The sequence below is a fragment of the Filicampus tigris genome, chromosome 18 (assembly GCF_054856515.1).
Source record: "Filicampus tigris isolate MCC_2025a chromosome 18, RoL_Ftig_1.0, whole genome shotgun sequence".
Taxonomy (NCBI): domain Eukaryota; kingdom Metazoa; phylum Chordata; class Actinopteri; order Syngnathiformes; family Syngnathidae; genus Filicampus; species Filicampus tigris.
The window spans coordinates 446155-458187 of record NC_141234.1 but is presented as its reverse complement, the minus strand read 5'-3'; the positions used below and the strand labels follow the sequence as shown (position 1 = coordinate 458187).

General features: G+C 48.4%; 1 protein-coding gene across 2 annotated transcripts in view; it reads right to left on the bottom strand.

The window, feature by feature from the left end:
- The window catches only part of jarid2b (jumonji and AT-rich interaction domain containing 2b), a 75140-nt gene that overhangs the window by 10913 nt on the left and 52194 nt on the right, over nt 1-12033 (bottom strand). The window contains exons 4-7 of one of the 2 annotated variants that reach the window (XM_086013661.1): nt 5888-6015; nt 5728-5853; nt 2219-2455; nt 1014-1246 (exon numbers count right to left, since the gene is read on the bottom strand). In XM_086013661.1, the coding sequence (XP_085869787.1) occupies nt 1014-1246; nt 2219-2455; nt 5728-5853; nt 5888-6015 (724 nt within the window). Of the gene's footprint in view, nt 1-1013; nt 1247-2218; nt 2456-5727; nt 6016-12033 lie in introns of both variants that reach the window. The other variant, XM_086013660.1, reaches the window with a different exon arrangement.

Here is a 12033-nt window from a genome sequence, read left to right as displayed (position 1 = left end):
AACCTGACCCTGCTGCCCATCAATCTCAAACACACACACACACACACACACACACACACACAAAATGGACGCACGCTCGATACCTTTTTACAAGCTGTAGCTTTGGGGTCCACAAAAATAATTGGCCCAAAAATGAAGATGCTGTATCTTTTTTTCATCTAATTAACCAATGACCCCCTTAGCTCCCTTAGCTTAGGGCCAAGTCAAAGCTCTGATCTCAGTGTAACATTAAATAAATTTGACATAAGTTTTTTTTTTTTTTTAATATAAACATTACAACTACATCACTAAAATAGGCCTTTTTGAAGTCCAATTGCATTGAGAGATTGTCTTGGCCAAAACGTTTGAACATTTGTGGTCTAGAGAACATAACGGCATGACACTTTTGTGGCTGAGCGAGCTTGAAATTCCTCCCGCCTCCAGGGGGCACTGCTGTCTTGGAAAAGATAAGGGCGCATGGAATAAGAGGGAGCCAGAAAGGGAGGCTGGGAGTATGGAGGCGGGTCTTGATGACATCATGTGTTGCTATCGCCCAGCTGACACCTGGCAAGCAGACTGGGGAACATGTGCAGCAGCACAACAAGAACAAGAAGAAAAAGACCACCAAGAGGAAGAAGAAGAAGAAGAACAAGAAGGAAGTCACTTGAGAGAGGAGCTTTCAAGTTTTGCACACAAGCGCTAAATTAACACATGGACACAGACAGACACACGCGAGATGCGGAAACACACTGAACATGCGCACAAACAACACACAGAGGGACACCGCACTTACACGTGAACAACACGCACTGGAGAGACGCAAACAAACGGATACAGAAAACTTTTTTTGCTTTGTGTTGTGCAGCAAAAATAAATTTCGCCAATGTTGGGGGGGGAATAAAAAGAGAGCCAGCGTCCGCGACTACAAAATGAACACACTTGCAAGGAGGATGAAGGCCACATCATTTTTTCCCCACCTCCATCTCAAAGACATGTAACCCGCCCGCAAAAATGGTGGCGCTTTTCGGTCTGACCTGTTTGCGAAGCTCCTCGGCGGCTCTCCTGGTGGACAGGCCTTTGGCGGCAGCGCTAGTGTTAGCGTTAGCCATGGCTTGCAACATCCTGACGTGTTCGCGCGCCTCGGCCCGCTCGCTGCGCTCCCTCAGGAGTGGCAGGGGAGGGGGAGGGGGAGGAGGAGGGGGAGGGGGAGGAGCCGCCTTGGGCCGAGGGCTCTCCCGCATGGCCGCTTTGCTGTGGTTGGTCAACACTGCCGACGAGGACGAGAGACGCGCGCGTTAGCCAAAATTCCGGTCGGGCAAAGTCACGATGTGGAGACGCATGAATTCATTTTGTTCCTTTTTGCCCACATTGGAAAACAAGCAGCAGCAATTTCGTTTAGGAAGCAAAACCCCGCAAAAAGGAATGTTTGTAAAGCACGCATCTCCAAACCCTCCCATTTTTGCTCTTTTTATCTACAAGGGAAGAAAAGCAACATTTGGAAAATTGTCTATTTTTCAAAACATGAAAACTTTGAAAAAAGTCCAAATTTAAATGAAAACATGTCATGAAACATTTCTACAAGTCTATGCCCGCTCCAAGATAAGTTGCATTTGGAAAAAAATTTGGTACAAAGTATTTCTTTCCCAAAACTATATTTGAAAAATGTGATATTTCAGATTTTCTTTCATATCAGAAACAAAATGAATTGAAAAACATACAAAAATAAAATAAATGTAAATAAAATAAATGCTAAAAATAAAAAACATATACATTTAAAAAAAAAAAGTAACATTTGAAAAATATATAGATATGTTTTAAAAGGCACGCTTTGCTGTTTTTATCCTAAAGCTGAAGAAAAGTAATATTTGAAGAAGGATTTATTCTATGTTCCATATCTGAATGTAACAGCTGAAAAATAAGAATAAGAATAAGAAGGCCTTTATTGATCCCACAGTGGGGAAAGTTTCACTGTTAAAACATGATCAAAAGTAGTATTTGAAAAATCCATTTTAACACCAAAACAGAAAACCGTTTACGTCCAACTGCTACTTTTTCAAATCTATTGAGGACATGAAGAGCGCAGTCCATATTAACAAAGCTCTGATGACTTTTGATCCTTAACACTGACTGAAGTCATATTTGGAAATATGTCCCTCCAATTTTTGGCGTGCTTTTTATTTGCTCCAAAACAGGAGTCAAAGTACAAGATGCAAAGGAGGAGCCTCCAGCTTTTCCATACCGTGGCCGTTGAGCGGCGGCAGGCGTGCGAGGGGCTTGCCCTTACGTGGCGTTGAGTGGCAGGAGGAGGAGGCGGAGGCGTGGCCGCCGCCGCCGCTCGCCGCGCCGTGCAGATGCCCGGCGGCGGCGCCGCCGGTCCTCAGCTCCTCCTCATCGTCGTCGTCCTCCACCTCGCCGAGGTCGTCGTCCTCCTGCGAGCTGCCGAAGTAGGCCATGTTGTTGGGCAATGCCGGCGAACCTGGCAAAGCAAACACAAACTCCGGAAGAAGCAATCTGTCAAGCAGGCAGTTGGCCGCACCAATCATCCGATTGGTTGGATTTGAGCTCCAGGTTATGTGGTCACGTGTTGCCGGGCAGAATGCCCAATTCCAAAAGGCCTCTTTTTCTTGCTGATTGGTGAGCAATTTGAAAGCATTCTTGATTGAAATGCTCCCAGCATGAGGTCAAGTATGCTGAAGGCTCATTTCTCTTTGGCGAGGAAACGCAGAGCCACGAAACACAGGCAGCAGCGTGCGTGAGCCAGTCGGCCTCTCGTGATTGGCTTCATGAGCTAAACGGTCGTAATTGAGTGCGCTGACCCGGGGTCAGCAGGTCAACGGCAAACAGACCAGGGAGGCGGTCGGGGGCTTTGGTGTGGGATGGACCAGAACACTTGACCAGAAAGGAAGCAATTTCATTGGATTGGTCTGAACGTTTCTGTTGATTAATTTCTTCTCATCGATGCCAGCCACGTATAGCATCCGCCTCTTCCCACTCAGAAAACACAAGTCAAGTCTTGCTTATTATTTTTCCATGCGTCTAACAAGGTTTCGATACACCGGTGCCTTGGGATACGAGCGCTGTGAGTTGGCAAAACGTCCACGTCGATTTGCTTAAGGTCGCCTTGTTCAGCTTCATGCTAACACAGCGGGCAAAACGCAACAGACGGGCTAACGAATGGCATCGCTGATGCAGCGTCATACCTTGACGTGACGGGAGATTTCAACACAGTAGAGCAACACGCCTCCCATAGATGATATAACCACACTCCCAGGCACACATTCTTTATGCTCTGCGTAGAGAGCCTAATATTACTGCACCTTGGTTAGGAGCTGAGACCGTCTTCTTCATGTAATCTGTTTCTGAATGTGTGTATTGCACTGCCCCACAGGGGCCAAGGTGCACATAACAGAAGAAGGAGCACAATGTCTATTAAATTGAAGCAAAAAAAAAAAAAAAGTGGCAAAAATGGTTTCATCGCTCTACATTCTACCTCAATATACTGCTGAAAAGGTCAAATGTCTGCCAAAAGGTAGAAATGGGGATGACGCTGTAGATTTGAAATACAACCTAGCTCCCCCAAACACACACACACACACAACAACACGAAGACCTTGAGCGCGATCTCCGGCAGGCCTTGGGCGCAATCCCCCCAATTACGGCGGCTTTTCATCCGCTCTCATTGCAGCCGCGCGGACAAATCATAATTAGGCCTGAAAGAGTCTATTAGGGTTGTCATTTTTAACGAGACTCTGGGGTGCGTAGGGGGGCGCCGGCGTGCAGGGGCTTGCGGCGATAATTACAAACCTTCCATTTTCTCCGGCTACCTTCTTTTGTCCCCTTAACTGCGAGTGAAACAATGTTACAAAGCATCCATCGGGCGGCGCTTCCGCCAACGCGGGGAGACCAGGGACGACGTGGAGCCAAAGTGCGCCTCGTGCGCCAATGTAAAGTGGCCGTTTAAAAGCAGCAGTCGGCAAAACTTTTCTTGCAGTAGGGGGCGGCTAACATCAGCTGCTTGATGTTCAGCTCGGACACAAGAAAGCTGGATTCAACAACCTGGATTGCGCTACCAAAGTCGTTTCCGTGCAACGTGCAAAGTGGAACTTTTACAACAGTACCGCAAACAAAACAACGATGTCAACGTCAACCGTCGGAAGTTGGAATTTCACCCGAAAAATGGTAACGTGATCATAAAGTCCAAGTTCTGGGGGGGAAAAAAAAAAGTTTGGTTTGAAAGTCAAGTGCACTCAAGAACAATAATTAAGGGTACCGCTCACTCGGAATTAAAATGTTGGTACCACTGTATAATTTTGTCTTCCAGCGACAGCGCAACTGGTTGAAAGTAAGAAAGAATTTTTACAACTTAAACTGGAATCCATGTGGAAAAGCGCTGTCGGTGTTCCGCCACCAAAACCAGTTCTACGGCTTTAATAAAATGCCAATTGCGCCCTCGAGGAAAACTCATTCGTCAAGGTGAAGCGCACAGCGCAAAGCTGCAGTTCATTCCAGGCCAGCTTATGTAAGTGAAGTGGAAAAGCGTCCCGGTTGAACCCGACGCGCCGGCTAACGCTAAGGCGCAAAACGGCGGCCTCTCTTACGTAAGGCGTTCGCTTTCCTCTTGCACGTGAACGCGTGCTTGTCCATTCTTATCGCGTCAGTAAAAGCTTGACCAAATAATATCGCGTTGACACTCCTGCCTGACGACAGACCAATTGGCTTTCTCACACACAAACACCCGCGTTGGGAAGGGACTTGACAGTTTGTCCCGCGTCGCATCAGGACAAAACAGCCCCAATTACTCGAAAACCACAACAACAGCAGCTGCTGCTTGATCAGCGGGAGGAAATAATCTCAAAGGACGTCACGTCGCGCACATGCGGCGACAACATTCCGAGTGATGCGAAACCTGTTTCTACACCGCCCGTCGCTTTTCTGCGTGAAAGGGAGCCAGAAAAGGGATGGGGAAATTGCGGGAAGCCGCAACCGGGGGTGCAGCTTAACACCTGAAAAGCCACAAACAAGCTGACATTTGAAAGAATTTAATTTTGTAATTTATTTATTTATTTCAAATTGGCGTTAAAAAAAATACGTTGTGGCACACATAAAGCCATCTGGGACACAAATTTGCTGTTGAGCAGTGTGCAATCAGGACGGAGCACCTTTGCTGGGTCGCGCGGTAAAAGACAAACAGGCTTGGCGCCGTTCCGGCATGTTTGCGGTGTCTCGGCGTCAAACACGTGGGCTTCCCACACGCGTTGCGCTGACGCCGCGTTCTTTGACCAAGATGGCAGAAGAGTGACGCGAGGCGGCTTTTCGGTTCACTCGATGTTTACCGGATAACATCAGCAAACGGGGCGGTGGTTGCGTGTGATTACGCGGGTACGTTTACAGAATGTCAACGTTTGACCTGGATCAGGCCCCCGCCCACAAACCACCGGACAAAAAGGCGGAGAAATGGATGGCCGAAGGGTAGCCCGGATGCAGGCGGAACCCGATAAATGGACCGCAATTTTTTAGTAGAATTCCCAGCTCTGCTAATTAGCTTAGCGGTGTAGAATTAGCATTATGTCGCAATGCTAATGACGAGCGATATGGGCGTCACAGTGGAAGCGCATTCGTTAGCTTAGCAAATTGATAACATCGGAATGGAAACGTAATCTGCCCAGCGACAATGCCAAATGAGAGGCCCAGTAGAAAACCATCTGATAGCTTAGCACGTTAGCATAGAAATGAGCACAGTCGTCATACCTCTGAGGCAGAGGAAGGTGAGGAAGTCCTCCGTTTTGGGTTTTCGTCGGGACAGGTCGTGGATGGACGACGACAGGGACGAGGCGGCGAGCGGCGGCGACGATGACGACGACGACGACGACGAGGAAGAGGAGGTGGCGCCGGCGGGCGGCGGCGACGGGGGCGGCTGCGGGCGTGGGGGCGGCCTGGCCCACGTTGAGGCCGGCGGGCTCGGCCACCTTGATGGGCGTGGTGCTGGGCGAGTTGGGCTGCGACTGCGCAAACTTCCTCTGCGCCTGCAGCCGAGGCCTGGAAAAACACAAAACAAACAGTGTGCTTTACTTACAGCCAGCATGGACGAGTGTGGGTTCATGTGTGCGTGCATGCGTGTTGTTTAGCTACATCCAGCATGGAGGCGGAAAATTGGCACCTTCCAATTTAGCCATCTTTTGTCTGAGCAAAGGCGCTTGCGCGCTACAATTGTGCAGCCTTTCAAGCAGCCAAACCTGCTTTCAACACAACTGGGTGGTGGACGTGTGCTCAACTTCACATCCGTGTCTCCTGATTGTGCTATTCCTTTTCACATAGACTCACTCCCATCTTTGTTGCATCTGCTCTGATTTTGTCGGAAATATTGCACTTTTCACGGTTACTGAGAGTATGTGTGTGTGTGTGGGGGGGGGGGGGGGCGTGTGGGTGGGTGTGAGTGTGTGTGGTTGGTCCAGTCGTATAAAGTGCGTATCTTCCGTTACGGCGCATTTGCAGGGTCTCCAGTTGATATTGTCGGGCTCCAAGATGGCCTCGGCACGACTCGCAATATCGACGTTTAACCGTAACCGCGGCGACAATGAGATCCATCTCCGTCAATTTTCCGCCAGGCTGCCGAGCGAACGGGAACGACGCAGTCGTGTGTGGTGGGCCACCGTGCCGCATTTGCCGTGGCCGCCGCCTGTCCAAAGGTGGCAAACTCGCCATTAGGCTTCAATCAGGGAGTGGCGCCGTGTCAATTCCGACAATTTTCCAGCCCGCTGAAAAGGATGGGAGCACCAGGTGGGGGGTGTGAGTGTGTGCTTGTGAATAACTCAGCAGACACCGCATTGCACTAAAATAAAATAAAAAAAATCGAATTTCATGCTTTTGTTGAAATCCAAAACATGAAAGAAGAAAAAAAGAATTCTTCTGCTTGTTCAGATAAGAGTCAAATTTCTAGGTAAGGAGACCATTTTTATCCAAAAGGAAACTGAGGGCCTTGATCTGCACCTTAAGTTCGTGGAGAATGTGGTGCATAACACTGCAACCTGAAGGGGGAACATTAGCCTGTGTTTTTTTGTTTTTTTTTTTGGTTGATAAAAACCAAATAAAGCCAGACATTTTCAAGATAACTTTTAGGAGACCAATTTCATTCAAGAGGAGACTATGGGCAAAGTGGAGACTGTGGATTGTGAAACTGCTTAGCTAACATTAGAATGTGTTTTGGGGATTAAAAAAAACAAAATTTGGAGATAATGGCAAGGAGACAATTTATCCAAGAGGACACTAAAGACAATGTGAAGCAGATGTTTCGCTTATTTACTCTTTCATGAGAAAATCAAAGAAAAACATATTTAAATTCAAAATATCTAAAATCAAGCTAGCAAAGACATTTTTTTATGCAAGTGGACACTGAGGACGAAATAGACTTCTGACCCCGCAGCGTCCAGTGCGACGGCATGTCAACAGGTTAGGCTAACATTAGCATGTGTTAGCATCTAATTAAGAAAACAGACAGGATGTTACTTGGGAGCGTTTTCTTGGTGAAGGTTAAAAAAAAAAAAAAAAAGCAGGCGCAGATTGTTTGTTTTTTTTTTTTTCTGAACGGTAAGCTGAGCCTTTAGTGCCTGTCTGGCCCACTTGGGGGGGGGGGGGGGGGGGGGGGGGCCTTAACATGCGCGTAGGCTAGGGCGCAGCGCGTTGTCAAGATGCGGGTCTCAGGGTGTGCCTTACATACGCCACTGTCCAAATTGGACTGATTGCAGCGACCGGACGAACTAGAGAGGCGACGCGACCAACGCGGGGAAAGCCGAGACGCAGAAAAGAAAGAAAGAAAAAAAAAAGATTACAGACGGATTTCCCCCCTTTGGTTCATTCATTCACCCCCCTCACGTTAATCCACCTTTCATCCATCGGTTCCTGCAGCACCTCAAAGCGGAAGCTCTAATGTCTGGCATTACACTCGTCGCCATTTCCTGCAAGGAATGTTGGGAAAAGGCAATGAAAACCGGACAAATGCGCCCAGCCGACAACATCAAAGCCAAATAATCTAAATTGGGATAACGCGACCCCCCCCCCCAAAAAAAAGCTCCACGTTCAGCAATTTTCCGCCCTTTGATCCAAAATCAAAGAGGAAGATTGCTGGCACGTAAAGGATCGTATTAACAATCCAATGGCCAGTAATTGTACATAGGGTGGATGACATCCTTCTGCCTCTGCCTAAATTCACCTTGGTGGAGGTAACCAATGCCTTTAGGAATGCGTCCATCAAATAGGAAGATTGCTGGCTCGTAGTGGTCTGATAAGCCGTGTTATGAGGACAAACGGCTCGGTGAACTAGTGTTACTTTAGGTCGTCCTTATGAAAAAGCACTGATCAAAGCAACTTTTGGTATAAAAATAGAAGATTGTTGGCTCATATTGCTTTGTACTAGCTAGGTGATGGCAAGCATGGAGTCGTGATTGGTTACTACAACTACAATCCATAAAAGCAACCCATGGCAGAGGTCACGTTTGAAATGTGTCCAAAAAAATGAAAACGTTGGCTCGTATTGGCCAGTAAGGGTTATCTTAAGGACAAGCCTTGGTGAAGTGTAAGAAGAAGAAGAAGAAGAAAGAAATCGTAATCAGAGCAGCACTTGGAGGGAGGTAACGAATATCTTTTGGAATGTGTCAACCAAAATAGAACATTGCTGTCTTGTCGTGGAGCGTAGTTATTTTGTGGCCAGTGTAGCTCAACGTTGTGGCTGCGTATCTTAATGTGCGCAATCTTTACAACTGACAAAAAGTCATCGAAACAGCAAAGCATTCCAATTGACCGCTGCCAAAGGAAACGTCCAAAAACTTGCAAAGCTTTGTGGAAAATGAGGCGGCTAATAAAAACACGGCACATCGCAAAAAGCTGCCGCTCATCTTTGCAATGTTTGTAAACATTGGAGGAATTCCATCAACGGGCTAGCATGTGTCGCACGTGTCCGACGGCACAGCGGACGCGACGCTGATCCCCAGTCAGACGGCGGGGTCCCGCCTCCCCCTGGCGCACGGTGCGCTAACCACCAAGCGCTGATCCAGAGTCGGCACCTTCAGCGAGTCAGCACTAATTGGCTCCAGATGGCCCATATGGTGGCGATGAAAAGAAAGCAATCCCTCCGTGCAGCTGCCTGGTTCTTTGCGTCGATTTGGTGCACTTTGGAGCAAAGCTGAATATACATGTTTATGTACAGGCCAGCCCACCGCAAGCCGTGTTTACATCAAAGGATTAAGGGCACATGCCTTTCATTCGGCACCGCGCCGGCTCATCTGTCATCGACTGGTTCGGCCTGGCGGCTCGCGACAAGACAAGGTGACGCAGAATACAAAATTGACAACTCTTGGTGCTAGCGAAATCGATTGACCCAAACATTGTTTGTTCGAACTTTTTCTCACGTTTGTTGAAATGATGTGATAGTGATTTGGCCGGCGTGTGCACGTCCGAGGTTGCTCGCCACGGTCCAAGGAATAGTCGGCGGGGATTTGGCCCGGATGCTCGGACGCATGGAAAATTCGAGGGAACGTTGCCTTCAACACAGCTAACCTTGGTGCGGCAAAAGACATCTTGACACCGTCAAGCTGCACTTTATCTCTCTGAGCGCATGCATACATTAAACATGAAGCCGCAGCCTTGCTATCTCGCTAATGCTAATGTTAGCGTCACCTGCACCAGATGTTTGGAATTTGTCCTTCACGAGCAGCAAAGACAAAGCGGCACACAGTTCACCGCTAATTCATCAAGGTCTGCGCCACTTGAGGCTATTTGCGGACATTGGGCAACCTTTGGCAACTCTGAAGCGGCCGGCGCGACCGACCGACCGACCGACCGACCGACCGACCGACCGACCGCCCGCCCGCCCGCCCGAGTCCGGCCCGCCCCGCTAATCAGGTTCATTTCATCTGCCGGATGAAACGAGTCCCGTGGAGAGCATTTCGCATTGGAAACAAGAGGCGCAAGCACGTTTGCTAAGTGACCGATGACCATTGACGTGCACTGAAAAGGAGGAGCGCAGTCAATTTCAAGTGTGGAAAAGAGCCACTCGTTTGAACAACGCTTTATTTCAAAGGAAATTGTTCTGAATTTGGGGTCTTACCGAGCGGCGGCCGGCAGGAGACAAACAACGCAAACTAGAATGTTTTGTGGTCGGCCCCGCTCCTCGCGTCTTCCAATCGGCGCCCCGGGCCACCCGTCTCGTCAGCTTGCTTGCCTTTTGTTGCCTGCTTTCTTTTTTGTCTGGCGTGCCGTTACTGTTCCTGGCGCCGTGAGTCGCGTCTGCTTTGCTTTTGGAGTTATGCGCAGTTTTGGCGTGTTACTTTGAATCGCAATTTGGGGACTTTGTTAAAGCGGATTTGTTTCTAACATTCCTTCCGGTACCTTGTTTCCATTTTTTGTGAATTCAAACCTTTTGGGTCCTCGGCCATTCTCAGGCTCTAAAAGTGTCTTGTGGAAGCCGGGCAGCATTTTGTCACCTCAAGATGGCCCGTCCGGATGTTTTTTTTAAACACAATAATGAGGGAAAATAGTTGCGTCTATTTGAGGAGAGGCGTTTATTTGTTCATGCGAACACCCCCCGGCGACTAATTGGGGCACGGCATCCATTAGAGAGGCGGCCGCTAATTGAGGAAACGTGAAATGTAGTCACTCAAGCGCTCCATTTCAGTGTAGTACCACCTAAAGTAAATCAAGAGTCACATTATGCCTCTCGTCGTGCGCGCGCGCGAGCATTTAATCCCTCTTAAATGGAAATGATGCATTACTGACAAGAGATATTGCTTGCACTAGACAAGCGAGTGTGTGTGCACTTGGCATTCATTAAGTGGAAACAAAACAAGCGGCAGCAGCAGCGGCTGAGTGAGTGAGCGAGCGAGCGTGTGTGCGTGTGTCTTGGCTGAGCAGGGAGCCAAAAGCGGTTTTCAGTGGCAGAAGAAACAAAGAAGGATGAGGAAAAAAAGTCGCTGTAAGAGGGGGCAACTCTACTTGACACACATCGCGCTTCGTACCAGCGAAGAGAGATGCTAGCGCTGCGGAAATACCACCTTGAAGCAAAGAAAAACGTTCTGAAGTGGGAAAAACAATTAGCAGCTTCGAAAAATAACGGCAGACAGCTTGGAAGAAAGTTGAACACGTGACAAGAACAAACGGCGATGTCAAGAAAGTAGGCCTTGTTCCTCGCTCTCGCGTTTTCACTTTGGTGTGAGACAAAGCAAAATGTCGGCGGGGCTCGGGGGCCCGCCAGTTGCACGCGGCAGACGAGAATGTCCTGGCGGTGTGTTCAGAGGACCTCGCCCAAGGAGAAACTCAAAGTTTGCCTTGCATGGAGGGCTGACATTCAGCTAGAGCTTGTTTATTCAATTCACTGATGAATCGGATTTGACTTCATTTTTGGGGGCTGATTTCCATCCCTTTCTACAAAAACTGGTCATTGTCACAGTGCAGAAAGTGCAAACATAATTGATGATGATTCAATAATTGCTTTGGAGGCTAATGTCAAAAAATGGGGCAAAATGTTGATTATTGCTTTCCAAAGTAAAAGCAGATACAGTGCAAATGTTCGGTTTTGATTAGACATACTTTCACGAGGGTTACAGAAATGTGTTCATATTTACTGTAGTCCAACAATTTGACAAGGGCGCGAAACTATCAATCAGTCATCAAAGACGCTGCCAATTGAGAATGATGAGTTCGCACCTCAAAGACGTATTTGTCGACGCGTTTGTCCCGTCTCTTGTCCACTACTCGTTTGAGTCTGTCGCGCTGACGTCGCCACGCATTTCATTGTCTCAATGCGTGAAGCCGCGACGGCTGCGCAAATGCGCATTTCTGCTACGGCAATTGATGGAGCGCAAGCTACAAGTGCGGGGATGTTGGCAGTTAAGTAGCAAGGAAACAACCTGCTTCTGAGCTTGTGTCAAGGACGCACCAAAAGGCTGGACGGCGTACAAGCGGAGGGTCCGGAACGCTGCCATTCAGACTTGGAATGGCAGCAAAAGCAGTGGCCAAGCACTCCGAAAACTACTTGCAGAAATCCGGGCAACGCTTCAGTCACGT